Here is a 12997-nt window from a genome sequence, read left to right as displayed (position 1 = left end):
GCAACATTGTTTGCAAAATATTGAGAGAAAATGAAAAAATATAGTAGTCAGCCCAGTGCTTACAGAAGAGAGACAGTCAACAAGAACTGAAAGAACCAGCACGCTTTACATAGGACCATTATAATAACATAGAAAACAGTGCAGAAGACTTATGTTGGAAAAATATATAGTGATTCTTAGCAAGCTGAAACTGAACTTTGGCACTTGCTCATAAAAAGGCCTTTCAAAGCAAAAGAAAACAGAAATTCACCTAATCACAGCTTCTATATTTAAAGAAGAGACATGGACTAAAGCAAGAGAAACAATAGAGAAAAGTTTACAAGCCAGGTCACTACAAATTCAGTACATTCAGCCTACAGAAAATACAAATACAATCTTTCATCCAACCATCTATACAGGGATCCTGGCTAGGGAAAGACAGGCTTTGGGACAGAGCCTTACCTGAAGCTTCTCTACTTCAGTGGAGCTATGCTGATTACACAGCCCTTTCTGCAAATTGAACTAGAATAGCATGTGTCAAATACATTGCCTCCTTACCATAAAATAAAGATTTCTGAACTGTAAATTAAGAAGCAAGACCATTGCACTCAGACAGTGGCTGTTCTGCTCTATCCACAGTTGCACCATAGTCACTGTAATATAAGGATAAAGTGATTTCTTTAAAAAGGGCTAAAAAAGAATGGCTTCAATTCGAAGGGGAGACAATAGACTGGAAGGAAGGATTCACATTTAGCCTGTTAGTCTTCATGCTGTGTCAACACTGAACATTAACATGTTAACTACACTATCCCTTTTGATAACTGCTCCCCATCCCTGTCAGAAGAACTGATATCCTAAAGCTGGGCCTAACCCAAAGGCAGCTGCAGGCCAAAGCATATTTCTGGATCAGCCCATAAGAAAAGAAGGGCTGCTCTAGACAAGAAGTGCTTCTTTCATTGTCAGGCTCAATGCCCCAAAACTATGGTGTGTTTTTTGTTTTTTTTTTCCACTGAGGCAATTTATTTCATTTTTTTAAGGAGTTAGGGAAGGACAAAGAAAAATAAGTGCTTTACATTGCACAGAAGATTGTCCTACTAAAGGGGGCACTTGAATGGGAAACAATTGCAGCTATAAATCTAGCAGACGCTCTTCACATGTCTCCACAGGCCATTTAGTTGCACCTCCAAACACATCAACGTTGTTATCAACCCAGGGTATGATGTTGCCAGGCATGTTGGTTGAGCAGTTAGCAATATTCATGATGTCTTCAGCTTTTAAAACCCTGTCCCATATATTGAACTGGCTCATTTCCCCAACGAAGGCTTGAGTCGCATCAAATCTTCCTCCTACTGTGTCCTTCAGGCACAGAAGAATTAGGATTAGATGAGAAGACTATTTCAGCATTTTCTTCATCAAACTTGAAGACCCTCCCACCCACAGCCACGCGGCTAAAAGGAGGCACAGAGGTAAGTGACAGGGACAAGCAACTTCAAGTTTCTAGAAGGGCTACTTTGAGCAAGATGTCATTGTGTGGAACAGGTAAAAGCTCCAGTCTGAAATGGTTCAAAGCAATTCAAAGCAAACAGTAGTGACTGTACATCATCACACAATGGTATACAGTCACCTACAGTTACAGCTACACTTAACTAACCCTGCCCCCAGTTAATAGAGCAGGAAGGCAGCTGTAAATATTGAGGCTGATTTAGGACCCATTTTGCAAGCTTGGCACAAGAAAGCTTCAGCAAGAACTACATAGATGCGTAAGATCACTCACAGTTTTATAGCTATAGATTAAACTGTTACTGCAGCCCTTGACCAATGGTCCGCAGGGACTACAAGATGGGATCTTTGGATCTGGACACACAGGCTTCTGCTGGCTGAACCAAATGAGTAATGCCAACTGTTACTGCACAAGCCTGAAGTGTTCATTTGCTCAACTCACTACTGAAGGACAGTGTGATCGGACTGATAGCACAGGACAGAGCCAAACGTAGTACAGGCAATGGCAAGAGAGAGTTACAGAAAAAGCTGCCAGCAATTTAATAGTGAGCTGGAGCATCTGCCGTACAGAGTGTATTAGGATTCTGAATTTACCATTCTGTCACTTTTGTCATGGGTAAGGAGCTACTGAAATCAGCATCGGGACAAAATTAATTCTTCATTGCCTTGCCCAGTTGTGAACCTGGGAATCCTGGAGAAAGAATATTTCCTGCTATGCATTACAAGCAATGATTTTTATTAGGATAATATATATATAATCATTCAAAGAACAAACAGAGAAAAACACCAAGATAATAGAGCCACACAACTCGTAGTTAATATCTCATTAAGCTATTGCCTAAATCAAGGGATTTTGAATCTTCTTTTCCCATATTCAGAAAGGACTTACCCTCAACCTCATGAATAATGTCTGTTGGCAATACTAATATTCAAACTTTATTAGCATTTGCTTTAAGAGAGCTATTTACCTCTACCTTTAATGAGAAACTAAATATATGATGTAGAATTCATACCTTTCCCACTCATCTTTCAAGTGGGCATCAACTTCTAAAGTAGTGATAGGATCCACTACTGTAAAGATGTGTACACCTGAAAAGCCACACAACTTGGCCTAGAGGGAATTCCCCTTGGCACTTACATAGGTTATCAGGATAGAAGATCCCAATATACCCACAAGCACTCCAGTGCCCACAGTTGTTGGTCCCCTCATCCCCATATATACTTTCTTTTGTCTAATCTGGGGCTTTGGGACTAACATTCTGACTATTTTTGGGATAATGAGGAGATGGAGGGGAAAAAAAACAACAGCAATGTGCTAAGGGGGGTGGCCAATTTGGCTTCAATTAAAAAAATTCAAAGCAATTAGCCTTGGTCTGCTTTCAGGAAGCTCCTTTTTGATTGTGCTTACACAACAGCACTGGCCAGTTCTCTCCTTTTCTGAAACTTCAGTGGCCATGTTGCTAGCACTGAGCAACCTAGCTCCAAGGATGTCATTTAAGGCATTACCCAGATCATTGACCTAGCTGCACCTTGTAGCATTAAGAGTGGGAATGAGTTGCAACATGAATATTCTGAATATTTAATAAATTAAACATAATATAACAAAGTATGATTATATTAAGTGTTTGTTGCTGTTTTAATCTTTCAGATACTACGTATACAACAAGACCAAGCATTTACAAGCAAATTGTCTCACAGCTGCTGTTTGGTTGGGGGGGTCCTTGATTTCCCTTTGTCTTTTTTATTGGGCTTTTTGTTTGTTTCTGGTGTTGTGTGTGTTGTGGGGTTTTGTTTTGTTTTTCTTAAGCAAAACAAAACACAACCCTGGAACACAGAATCATTCACTTACCTGTTCCTGACCCAGGATCAAGACACCTCCAGGTTTAATTGGATGCCAAGGAGCAAGATTCTCCCCAGTGCCAAGCTTCTCTCCATCCTGAAAAGCCTCCCACATTCCATCTCTTGTTGTCCACGTAATACAGATATGATGCCATTTTCCATCACTAATGAAGAGAGGGAGTTGGGCAACCTACAAAGAAAACAACAACAACAAAACAAAGAATAATGAATGTTGTAAACCAAGTCTGGCAGTTCAAGCACAATGTTTGTAAAGGGTCCGTATTTATCCACTGTCTGCAGAGGCATAAGCTTTAGGGGCAGATACTAATCCACATTTTCCTATTTTGTCCCAGCTCTCCCGTATTCAGGAAAAGGGGCATGCTTTTTATTCCAGATGTAGGCCCTTGTTTCATCTGTAATCAAGACACAAGTACTAGAGTCTAAGCTGCTGTCAACCCAGTGATACTGCATATTTATTTGCATTTACTTAAATCTCACTGCTAACTTTCAACCCAGTGCTCATGTTAAGTTCCTCTTCAAGTCTACATTTTGCTTGCACCATTTGCAGTGAGAACTCTAACAAATAGTTCAGTCTGCTGTGGAAGCTATTATGCAGGGATTCTGTTCCTTCAGGACTTTGATCTAAAAACTTACCCAAGTCAACATAAAGACACAAATGTAGTGGGCTATTAAGCAGCTGTGATGTGGAAGAAAGAAAAACTTACCAGAATGTTAGTACAACTGACATAATAGTTAAGAGATGAAAAGTTATTGCTAAAAACAAGCATGCTCAAGTCTCCTTCTTTTCCATAAGCCATTAAAGATAATCTGATTTCGGTTTTATTGATTTGGCAGGATGGTAGGTCTGTTACAAGTCCTTAACTATCCATGTGACTGAACCAGCTGAGTTGTGCTGTAAATTCATAAACACCTGATCCCTCAGAGAACAGTGAGTTACTAGGAAACCTAACAGGCCAAAGAAAACAAGGGATGTGCCTGAAGGCAAGTTACACTACAATACAGCCTAGGCAAAGTTAAGAATCTAGTTCAGCTCACACTGATTCAAATCCAGTCACTTTAACTATTTACATTTTATAATTAACCCAAGCAGATGGTGATGAAGAAGGAAGTATCCAGTCTGTTTTAATGCAGAGTTTCAACAGGTCTTGTTTCGGGTCTAACTCAAAAAACATCAGTGGTGTGAAGCCATGAGGGACAATTAGATGTTGCTTTCTGCATCTAGATGTAAGTCTGAAAAAGTTATGTTCCAAATGATGTTTCAGTCACAAAACATAATAAAAGCAGCCATAGTTACATGCCTCCCAAACAGATGATGGGATACAAAATTCAAGAGGCCAAGATCTGCTTTTAACTTGAGAGGACAAACACAGGTGTGTGCATACCTAGATGTCACACAGCCTTGCCTCAATACCCAAATACATATCCCAATCGACTTTATTAAGAGTACTTTTATGAATTTGCAACAAACAGATGGGCAACAACAGACGTGTACACATTCTTCTACCATCCCAAAGGCCCAGAGGTGGCTCTCTCAGAGAGAATGAGTTACCGCAGAGGTACCAAGGGTTCAGGCATAGAAACGCAGTGTTATTCTGCCTATATAGACGTGAAAAGGATTCTTACCTTATCATTAATTAGCAGTTCAATTGGATTATTCCCCCACTCTATGAGGACAATTTCATTAGCCTGCCCAGGAACAGCATATGAGAATGGAGTGCCAATTCCAGGAGAAGCACTTGACCTCAGCCATAAGCACACAGTAAAAGCATACAGCTCTGGCAGAGTCTTCTTGATCTTCCCATACAAGTAGTTTGTGCGAAGAGGAAGGGACACTTTGAATTCATCAGGTGATTTAAATGCACTACTACCTAGAATTACATTGAAGAAGAAAAATCTGTAGCATCAAACAAAACAATATGTATATGTAATTCAGGCTGGGAAAATAATATAATTTATATTGAGAAACTTTAATTTTACTCATGTTGAAGAGGATACACAAAAAAATATACTGAAGATTAGTGATGTTGATTTTGCAGCACAGTTAGAGAATACAGCTAGATCTTATATACATCATGCTAATTCTTTTTCCTCCTCACTCAGAGCGAAATAATAGATGGCATACAACTAATGAGAGGCTATTAAATATTTTCTTTCTTCATTGCTCAGTTCATGGCTGGAGGCCTTCCTATCTCACACAATTCAAACTGTTTTAAAACATATTTACTGTTACTAAACAGTGAATCTCTAGTATACTCATTATTAAGGCACAACAGTGTTTCAAAAATGATGCTTCTTTTCCTATTACTTCTACACAGGGAGCTAGCAGCAGTATCCCAATTTTATAGATAGCAGACTGAGAAACAGGTTGATGCTCTTGATTTGGATGGCCAATCTGAAATAACAAAAAAAATCATATATTCCAGAAAGGTTCCAAAAAGCAGAGTAAAATTTAGAACTGTTTTCTACCCATAGACAAATCCAGTGGAGTTCTGAACTCAAATATAAAGCTGAAGCTCAAAGTGACAAAGAAAAATGTGATATAAACTTGTGAACTACCAAAACACTAGACACTGATGTAGTTACTTGCAAGTAATTTTTTAGATTTTAAGTATATTAAAAGGAAGAGAGAAATCCCACATTGTGCCCAAAAAATAAAACCCCACAGTTCTGTAGTAGAGTGTCAACCTCATCCTTTTAACAACCTGATTCCCACCCATTTCCTTTACTCACATTCCCAAAACAAATTCAATCCAAATGGCCAAATTTCACACTCCAATCCGAATGAAGAGCTGCTGTCACAAAAGGTTGCCACAATTTTCATATGAATTTTTTAAACTGTTGGCATTCTTTCAGTTCTGATTCTCAGAAGCAACTGAAGTGTTTTGACTGCATTTTTCACAGAAAGAGGGGGTGGAAGAAGAAAAAGCTTGTCTGATGCTTGCATCTGTCTTGAGGACCTTACAGCCCAAAAACTGAAATACTCCAAATTTATAAGCAAATAAAAGTAGGGTCTTCGGGCTAATGTTGAGCAACCTCCACTAGGCTGGCACAGCCAATGTCAAAATAATAAAAAATTTACTCCATTGAGAGCGTTAGTCACTGTGTGAAAGAGCTTAAGGAAGCAATAATAGGTTGGAAAAGAACAAACAATATTCATCTTAATTGCACTTTTACAGTTTGTCCTTATGACTCGAAAACACCCACAGCTCCAAATGGTACCAAGATTCCCCTGTTCTGGGCAATGTGTACATGCACAATGAAAAATGAAATTATTTTCCTAAAGAATTTCAATTAATTGTGGACAAGGTGGGCAAAAAATATTGTTATTCCCTTTTAAAGGGGTTTGGATTTAAACACAGCAAGTGACTTGTCTGTGTTTCCAGCAAAATTATGCATCACATTTAAGGCCAGGCGCTACCAGTTGCGGGACCAGTCCTCCCATCAGTCCTGCTTTTTATTGAAACACATACTTCAGTTGAAGGAGGTAACTGGTATAAATTACCAGAAGACTTTGGCAATCAGGACAGTTGTATGAACTTCAAGCTTTTCTGCTCCACTGGTAACTAAAGACTTCTGCCATAGTGACAGATAAAAATCCCGAATGCATACTGCCACCTTGGAAGGTAAGTTCTTCCTCCATTTAATCTCAGAATGACCAGGTGCTTATGGCACTTCAGTTAGTTGGCAGGAATAGATGTTAAACAGCATGTCATTTAAAATAAAAGCACTGTAGAAATGCTGTTTTCAAAAAATGTCAGATCACTTCAAGTACTGACTGCATTTAATCTACGGATTCATTAAGTTCTTAGGTCATTATTACCCTCACCTTGATTTGACTGAGGAGCCAAAGGCACAGAACAGCTAAGCAAACCGTGTTGTAACAGACAGCAAATTACACAACCAAAAGAAAGCCTGTGTCTTGGTTGCTGGCCCAAATACTTCACTTCCCTGGAGACTTATACGAAGACAGCCCTCTCTCTTCCCCACACACACACACACAAAAAAAAAAAAAAAAGGAAGCTGGGAAGGGGCTATTTTTAGCCCAAGCAAATTACACATTCTTGTTCTCCCACTACTGCCTTTCTCTTTCTGATGACTTACTGATATGAGTCACATCTTCCAGAGACATGGACTAGCAATACTTGCCACATAAGACATTAACAGGCCACCAGTTCTCCAGAATTTTAGTTGCAGTGTAGGTTTTATCTTAGCTCTCAGGAAAGCATTAAATGACAGAGTCTATACAGGAGTTCTTCCTCCTCTTCCTCTTTCCCTAGCCTTCACACTTTTAAAATGAAAACATTAATGCAGTATTATACAAATGGATCCATTAGGCTTCATTTTAAAATTCATGAGATATGCATGTTTATGCTATTTTGAAAGCATGTCCATTACGCTGCTTTTAAGGACAAGGCCTATTCACTTTGGAAAAATCATTTAAAGATTGGACAGTGATATTTACCAGTACTCTAGTCCTACACTGTCTACTCAGTAGGTGTGTATAATCACTCCAGAAATACAGTTCTGTTCTTCAGCTCATTTTCACAGACCTTTGTAATTCAAATAAATGGACCCTACTCAAGCATACGGATCTCAGTAATAATTAACCCAAGTATCTCATTAAATGTCTGGGATTAAGAGAGTGCCCCCAGTGGCACCATGTGTAATCTACTACAAACTCCAAAGGCTATGTACTTGAGATAGGACACAATTGAATTACCTGCAGTTACTCAATGGCATATCCAGTAATAGAAGGAAAAACCTTATCCTACCAGTGACATTTCCAAAGTAGCAGGAAACGGTTCTGGCAAAAGACACCATTTATTACATCAAAGGCAGTTGTGCTAATTAGCTTAGCCTATACTATTTTCAGTTCAAATAAAGGCAGCTCTACTTAGATGTGTACTTGACATTACCCAGGTAATTACCTGACACCAATATTGTACTTCTTCCTATTTCCACTTGCCTCTTTATTTAACTTCCCACCTCACAAACACTAAGAATTTCATCATAAACACTCACATATGCCAACATAAGAGACAGCAAGCCAAAGCCATGCAGGAAGGCTCTGACAGAAGGAAGAAAGGAATTTAAGTATTTGCACTGTTACCTAATATTCAGTCCAGTACTTTAACCAGAAACAGGCTTTTGTCCTTCCCTCAACACACACCTTTAAACTAGTGTGCTGGAAGGGGGGAGGAGAGAAAATAAATCAGCATGGGGAAGTGTTTAGGTTTTGTGCAAATTACCTTTTTCTAATTCAGACACTCTTTCTAGCAATGCATTCAAGGCTGTCTCTGTCTTCTGCCGATGGGCTGATGTCTCATTATGAAGCAAAGATTTTTCATCCTCAAGCTCAGCCACTTTGCTCAGGAGCTGGCGTTCTAGGTCTCCAAGTCTCCGCTGGAGCATCTCTCGAAGATCATTAGGCAGTGCTGCATATGACACATTGGCTCGAAGTTGGTGCTTTAAGGGAAAGGAGAAGAAAAAAATGCCATTTCTAAAACAACAAGTTAAATGTAGATATGTTTCTGACTAAAAGGAAAGAAAGCAGGATCACTGAGTTCTCTGGCAAGTACAAAAGAGGCATTGCCTTTTAGTGCTTGTCATGTTCAGTGCTTTTATCAGCACTATAGCAAAACAGGTCCTGAAACAAAAGGGCACTTTTGTTAGAGGCTTCCAGTGTTTCACATGAAGGAGTCTTCATACATTCAAGTTCAATAAAATCAATGTAGGAAGCCAGGTTTCCTTTACTATGGGTATGTGTGGCACATTAGTCAATTTTTGCTTTACTTACTGCAAATAACATTACCAACTTACGTAAATAGAAAAACTATTATTTCAACAAAAAAAGTTTAACTAATTCTAAAGCAAATTTACCAAACTAGTTTCCTCAGTTTTGACTTGCAGAGCGTGGAGTCAGATACTCTTTAGATCAACTTTAGATACTAACAGTGAAAGCATTTTTCTTTAAACTGCAATAACCAAAAATCTTTGTTAAGCAACACTGGTATCTTTAAGCATACCAGGAAACCAACAGTTCCACCTAACTACATCTTACTCTAGTGGACTGTCCCTTCTACAACGTTTAAAAAAAAGAAAAAAGCCAACATAAGGTGCCTCAGAAACCCAGCAACAATAATGTTACACAACCTGGTCATTCAGAACTACCCGAAAAACAGCCCTCAGTGTTTAGACCTCAGAGAATAACCTTTAGGAAGTTAGTCTCCATCCTCTTCCCAAGCACCACTGAATGCTTGGAGGAGAGCAAAAGGACACCTACAGATCTCTCTGTGTGGAAGACAAAACACAGTGCCCAGCACTATTCATGTGGGAATACTCTATAAATTGTTTCCACAAGTGCCACTCAACCATAGGCACTGCCCAAAAGCATATGGAAATCTTTTGTCAGCAAGCTTGGACCGAGTCCCCTTTGTATTCAGTCACACAGAATCACATTCATTTTATTCAATGCCAGCCCTAAACCCATCACCTCATCTTCACAACCTGCCCTACACAAACTCCTTGTCACCACTGGCTGGCTCAGCACCATATGTCAAGGTCTTATCGCTACAGATGTCAGCATTATACCTCAAGCCCTGTGAAGCCACATTCCCAGGAAAAGAGAATTAGGCGTATTAGCACAGAAATCAAGCACTAAAACCGCATAACCTCTCCCCACGCTGAGAACGCGCTTGGAGAGAAGACCTTCAGGCTGCTACCATTAAGCCGAGTGGATGAGCCAAGACCTCAAGGGACACGAGCCAAGCAACCGGCCAGCTCGCAGAGCTCCGCGCAGCCGAAGCGTGCTGCTGGGGTCGTGCCGGGGGGCTCGGGCAGGAGGCTGGGGCAGGAGGAAGGCTGCCTGCCCGGCCCTACCTCCAGGCTCTCCAGCCGGTCCTTCAGGGTCTGCATGGTGCGGCTGAGCTGGTCGATGACCTGCGCCGGGTCCCTCGGCAGGTCGCCCATGGTGTCCTTGCCCTTGCCCATCTCCTTCTTCCAGGGCTTGCCGTCGGTGCTCTCGCAGCGGCTCAGCTTGCCGGTGAGCTCCCGGATGGCCTCCCGCTGGCTCCCGATCGTCTCCTTCTGCTGCAGGACGGTCTCCCGCAGCTGCAGCACCGTGGCTTTCAGCTCCTCCTCGGGGGGCAGCGCGCCGCCCTGCATGGGCACGGGGGGCAGCGGGCAGCCGGCTCCGGCGGCGTCCAGCGGCAACGAGGTGCAGACGAAGCGGCTGCCCGGCGGGCTCTCCTGCTCCCCCGCCGCCCCCCGGCCGCCCGCGGCTACGGCGAGGAGGAGCCCGGCGACCACGGGCAGCATCCCGGCGGGCGCGGCGGGCGAGGGGCCGGGCGGGGGACGCGGCGCTGCCGGGAGCGGAGCGGGGACGCGGCTCTGACAGGAGCCGCCGCCGCCCCGTCCCGCCTCGCCGGCCCGCGGCTTTTATCGGGCGGGGAGGGGACGGGGGGGGCGCTCCCGGCTGCCGCTGGTTGGTTGCGGCCGCCGCTGACGCCGCTCGGTCCCGGGGGCCGGGGCTGTGAGGGGGAAGCCGGCGGGCGAGGGGCTGAGGGGAGCCCGGGCCAGGCGGGGCTGCCCAGGCGGCCCCCGGCTCCCTGCGCCCGGGTCGGGTCGGGGTGGGGCCGGGCAGGGGCCGGGCAGGTCACGCCGCTTCCCCGCGCCCAGGACAGCGCTGGCTTGGGGCAGCGAGCGCCTGCCTCAAAGATCGTGTCACAAAAACGAGGGGGGTCCAAGTGTCGGTGGGGCAGCGTTCACATTTGATGATGGAACGGGCATGGGGCTATTCTGAGAAGGATCACCAGAAGTTTTTACAGAGGACCGTAACACCACTGCAGTTTTATCTATATCATTCCCGGTACCAGATGCTTTTGACGTTGACCACACTTAAAACGTACAGGCAGTGAAGGATTGCCTATTTCTCCATGTGCCACACGCACCGCAGCTGAATCGTCCTCGCCAACTACTCACGGGCAGGCAACGCAAACTGTTGCCTCTGTTGGAAAAGCGGAGAAACAATTTCCTCATGCATCAGCAGAGGCTGCTCTTAGGACTTGAAAACCATTGAGTCGAATTTCACATTTTTAGAAAGTTTATGTATGAAAAGAAAGACATTTTAACACAGGGCAAATAATTATTACTATGGAATACGTAACTTGCCTAGTTACAGTGAAGAAAAACAAGAAATAATATGTCATTGAAAAAAAAATCAGTGCAGATGTGAATTGCTTTATGCTACAGACTGAGTTAGCAAGTTGCAGGAGCACGCACCACAGAGATAGCTAACTCACTTGTTTCATGATGTCCAGTTAGTTTGTTCAATCCCTCCAGCAATGCCCTGTTTGAAAATCACCTCAGTCAAAGCTGACTGCAGACACCGTTAACTCACACAAGTGAGAGATGCAGCTCGTATTGCCTACTCAAAGGGAGAGAACAGAGGACGGCATTTAATAAGCAACCAGAAGCTCCAATTTCTGTCTGAATTCTGTCTGGAAAGCAGGTCTCAAGAGACTGTCCTGCTGCCTGGTCAGATGGAAGGGATGTAAGCACTCAGCCTCTGACTCCCTAGCTAGACATCTAACTCCCATTGAAATTAACAGGGTATCACCGATAAATAACTTAGCTGGTCAAATTTTTGGATGCTGTGATGAGGAGGACCACGCAAGTATACTGGGAACGTCTCCTCTGTCAACACAGCGTCTTTCCAGTCCACACAAGTCTGAGAGCTATTGAAACCTTTATGCAATTACATACCACATCTTTTGCTCTACATTTAAGATCATTCTCTACATTTAAGATCATTCAGTCACATCTGTGTCACATTTTCTCTCAAATGTCAAGTGAAGCAGTATATCTTAATAAAATAATTACATAATGCTGGCTTTGCCTTTAAAGACCTGTGACCCTACTGTAGGGCAACAATAGACTATTGCTTTTATACTGCTTGATTCCACACCCTATCACATGAATTGTGATGGTACCCCATGAAAATACTTAAACACTGTACTTAAATGGGAATTTCAAAATCCTGATCCAGATTTTAAAACCCACCTTCTATTTCAGAGGTGTAAAATCAAGCAAAGATTTTGACTTAGTCCATGACAGTGATAAAGGTATTGTTCCTTTTGAGATTCAAGCAACCTATGGCTTGAAAGTTTTGCTTAATTATAGATGGATTCCGTCATAATCTCTTATTCAGGGACACAGAAAAGTAATACAAACAGCAGCAGGCAATACACATCTGATTTCCAAAGTTCTGTACAGTATATGGTGGTAAATTGCTTATGACAACAGAAGTATTGTCCTTTATTACTATACTGTTTCTTTTTGACAGGTGAGGACAGTAAAACAAGAAAGAATCCCGACAGACTCAGAAATGTCAGTCACCACGCAGTGAGGGCATAAGTGTGGAGGGAGGGTGGACAGACACGGAAAGAAGCAGATCTTATCCATCATCCTTCTTAACATGCACAGTATTTTTCTATAGTGTTTCAGTGCTTTCAAAAATACCCAACCCAAATCACCCTACTCTACCCTACTTCCAGATTCTGAGACCAACACTTGATGGAGGCATTAATTTATGAAAACGCTGTTTGTGAATGTAGCCAGTGTTTTTATATGTTGATGGCCATATCAATCTTCATTTTGA

At 42.4% G+C, this 12997-nt stretch overlaps 1 protein-coding gene across 1 annotated transcript; it reads right to left on the bottom strand.

The window, feature by feature from the left end:
- Nucleotides 1-235: 235 nt before the first annotated feature.
- On the bottom strand, nt 236-10656 carry NPTX2 (neuronal pentraxin 2; the record flags this gene model as incomplete). The annotated part of the gene is made up of 5 exons (XM_084296116.1): nt 236-1335; nt 3329-3508; nt 4963-5207; nt 8589-8805; nt 10219-10656. 5 exons carry the CDS (start codon nt 10654-10656, stop codon nt 1108-1110), a joined length of 1308 nt encoding a protein of 435 aa, XP_084152242.1. The 3' UTR covers nt 236-1107.
- Nucleotides 10657-12997: the final 2341 nt, after the last annotated feature.

Source organism: Netta rufina, assembly GCF_964035555.1.
Source record: "Netta rufina genome assembly, chromosome: 15".
In the NCBI taxonomy this organism is placed as follows: domain Eukaryota; kingdom Metazoa; phylum Chordata; class Aves; order Anseriformes; family Anatidae; genus Netta; species Netta rufina.
The sequence above is the reverse complement of the archived record's forward strand: the minus strand, read 5'-3'. Positions and strand labels throughout refer to the sequence as shown.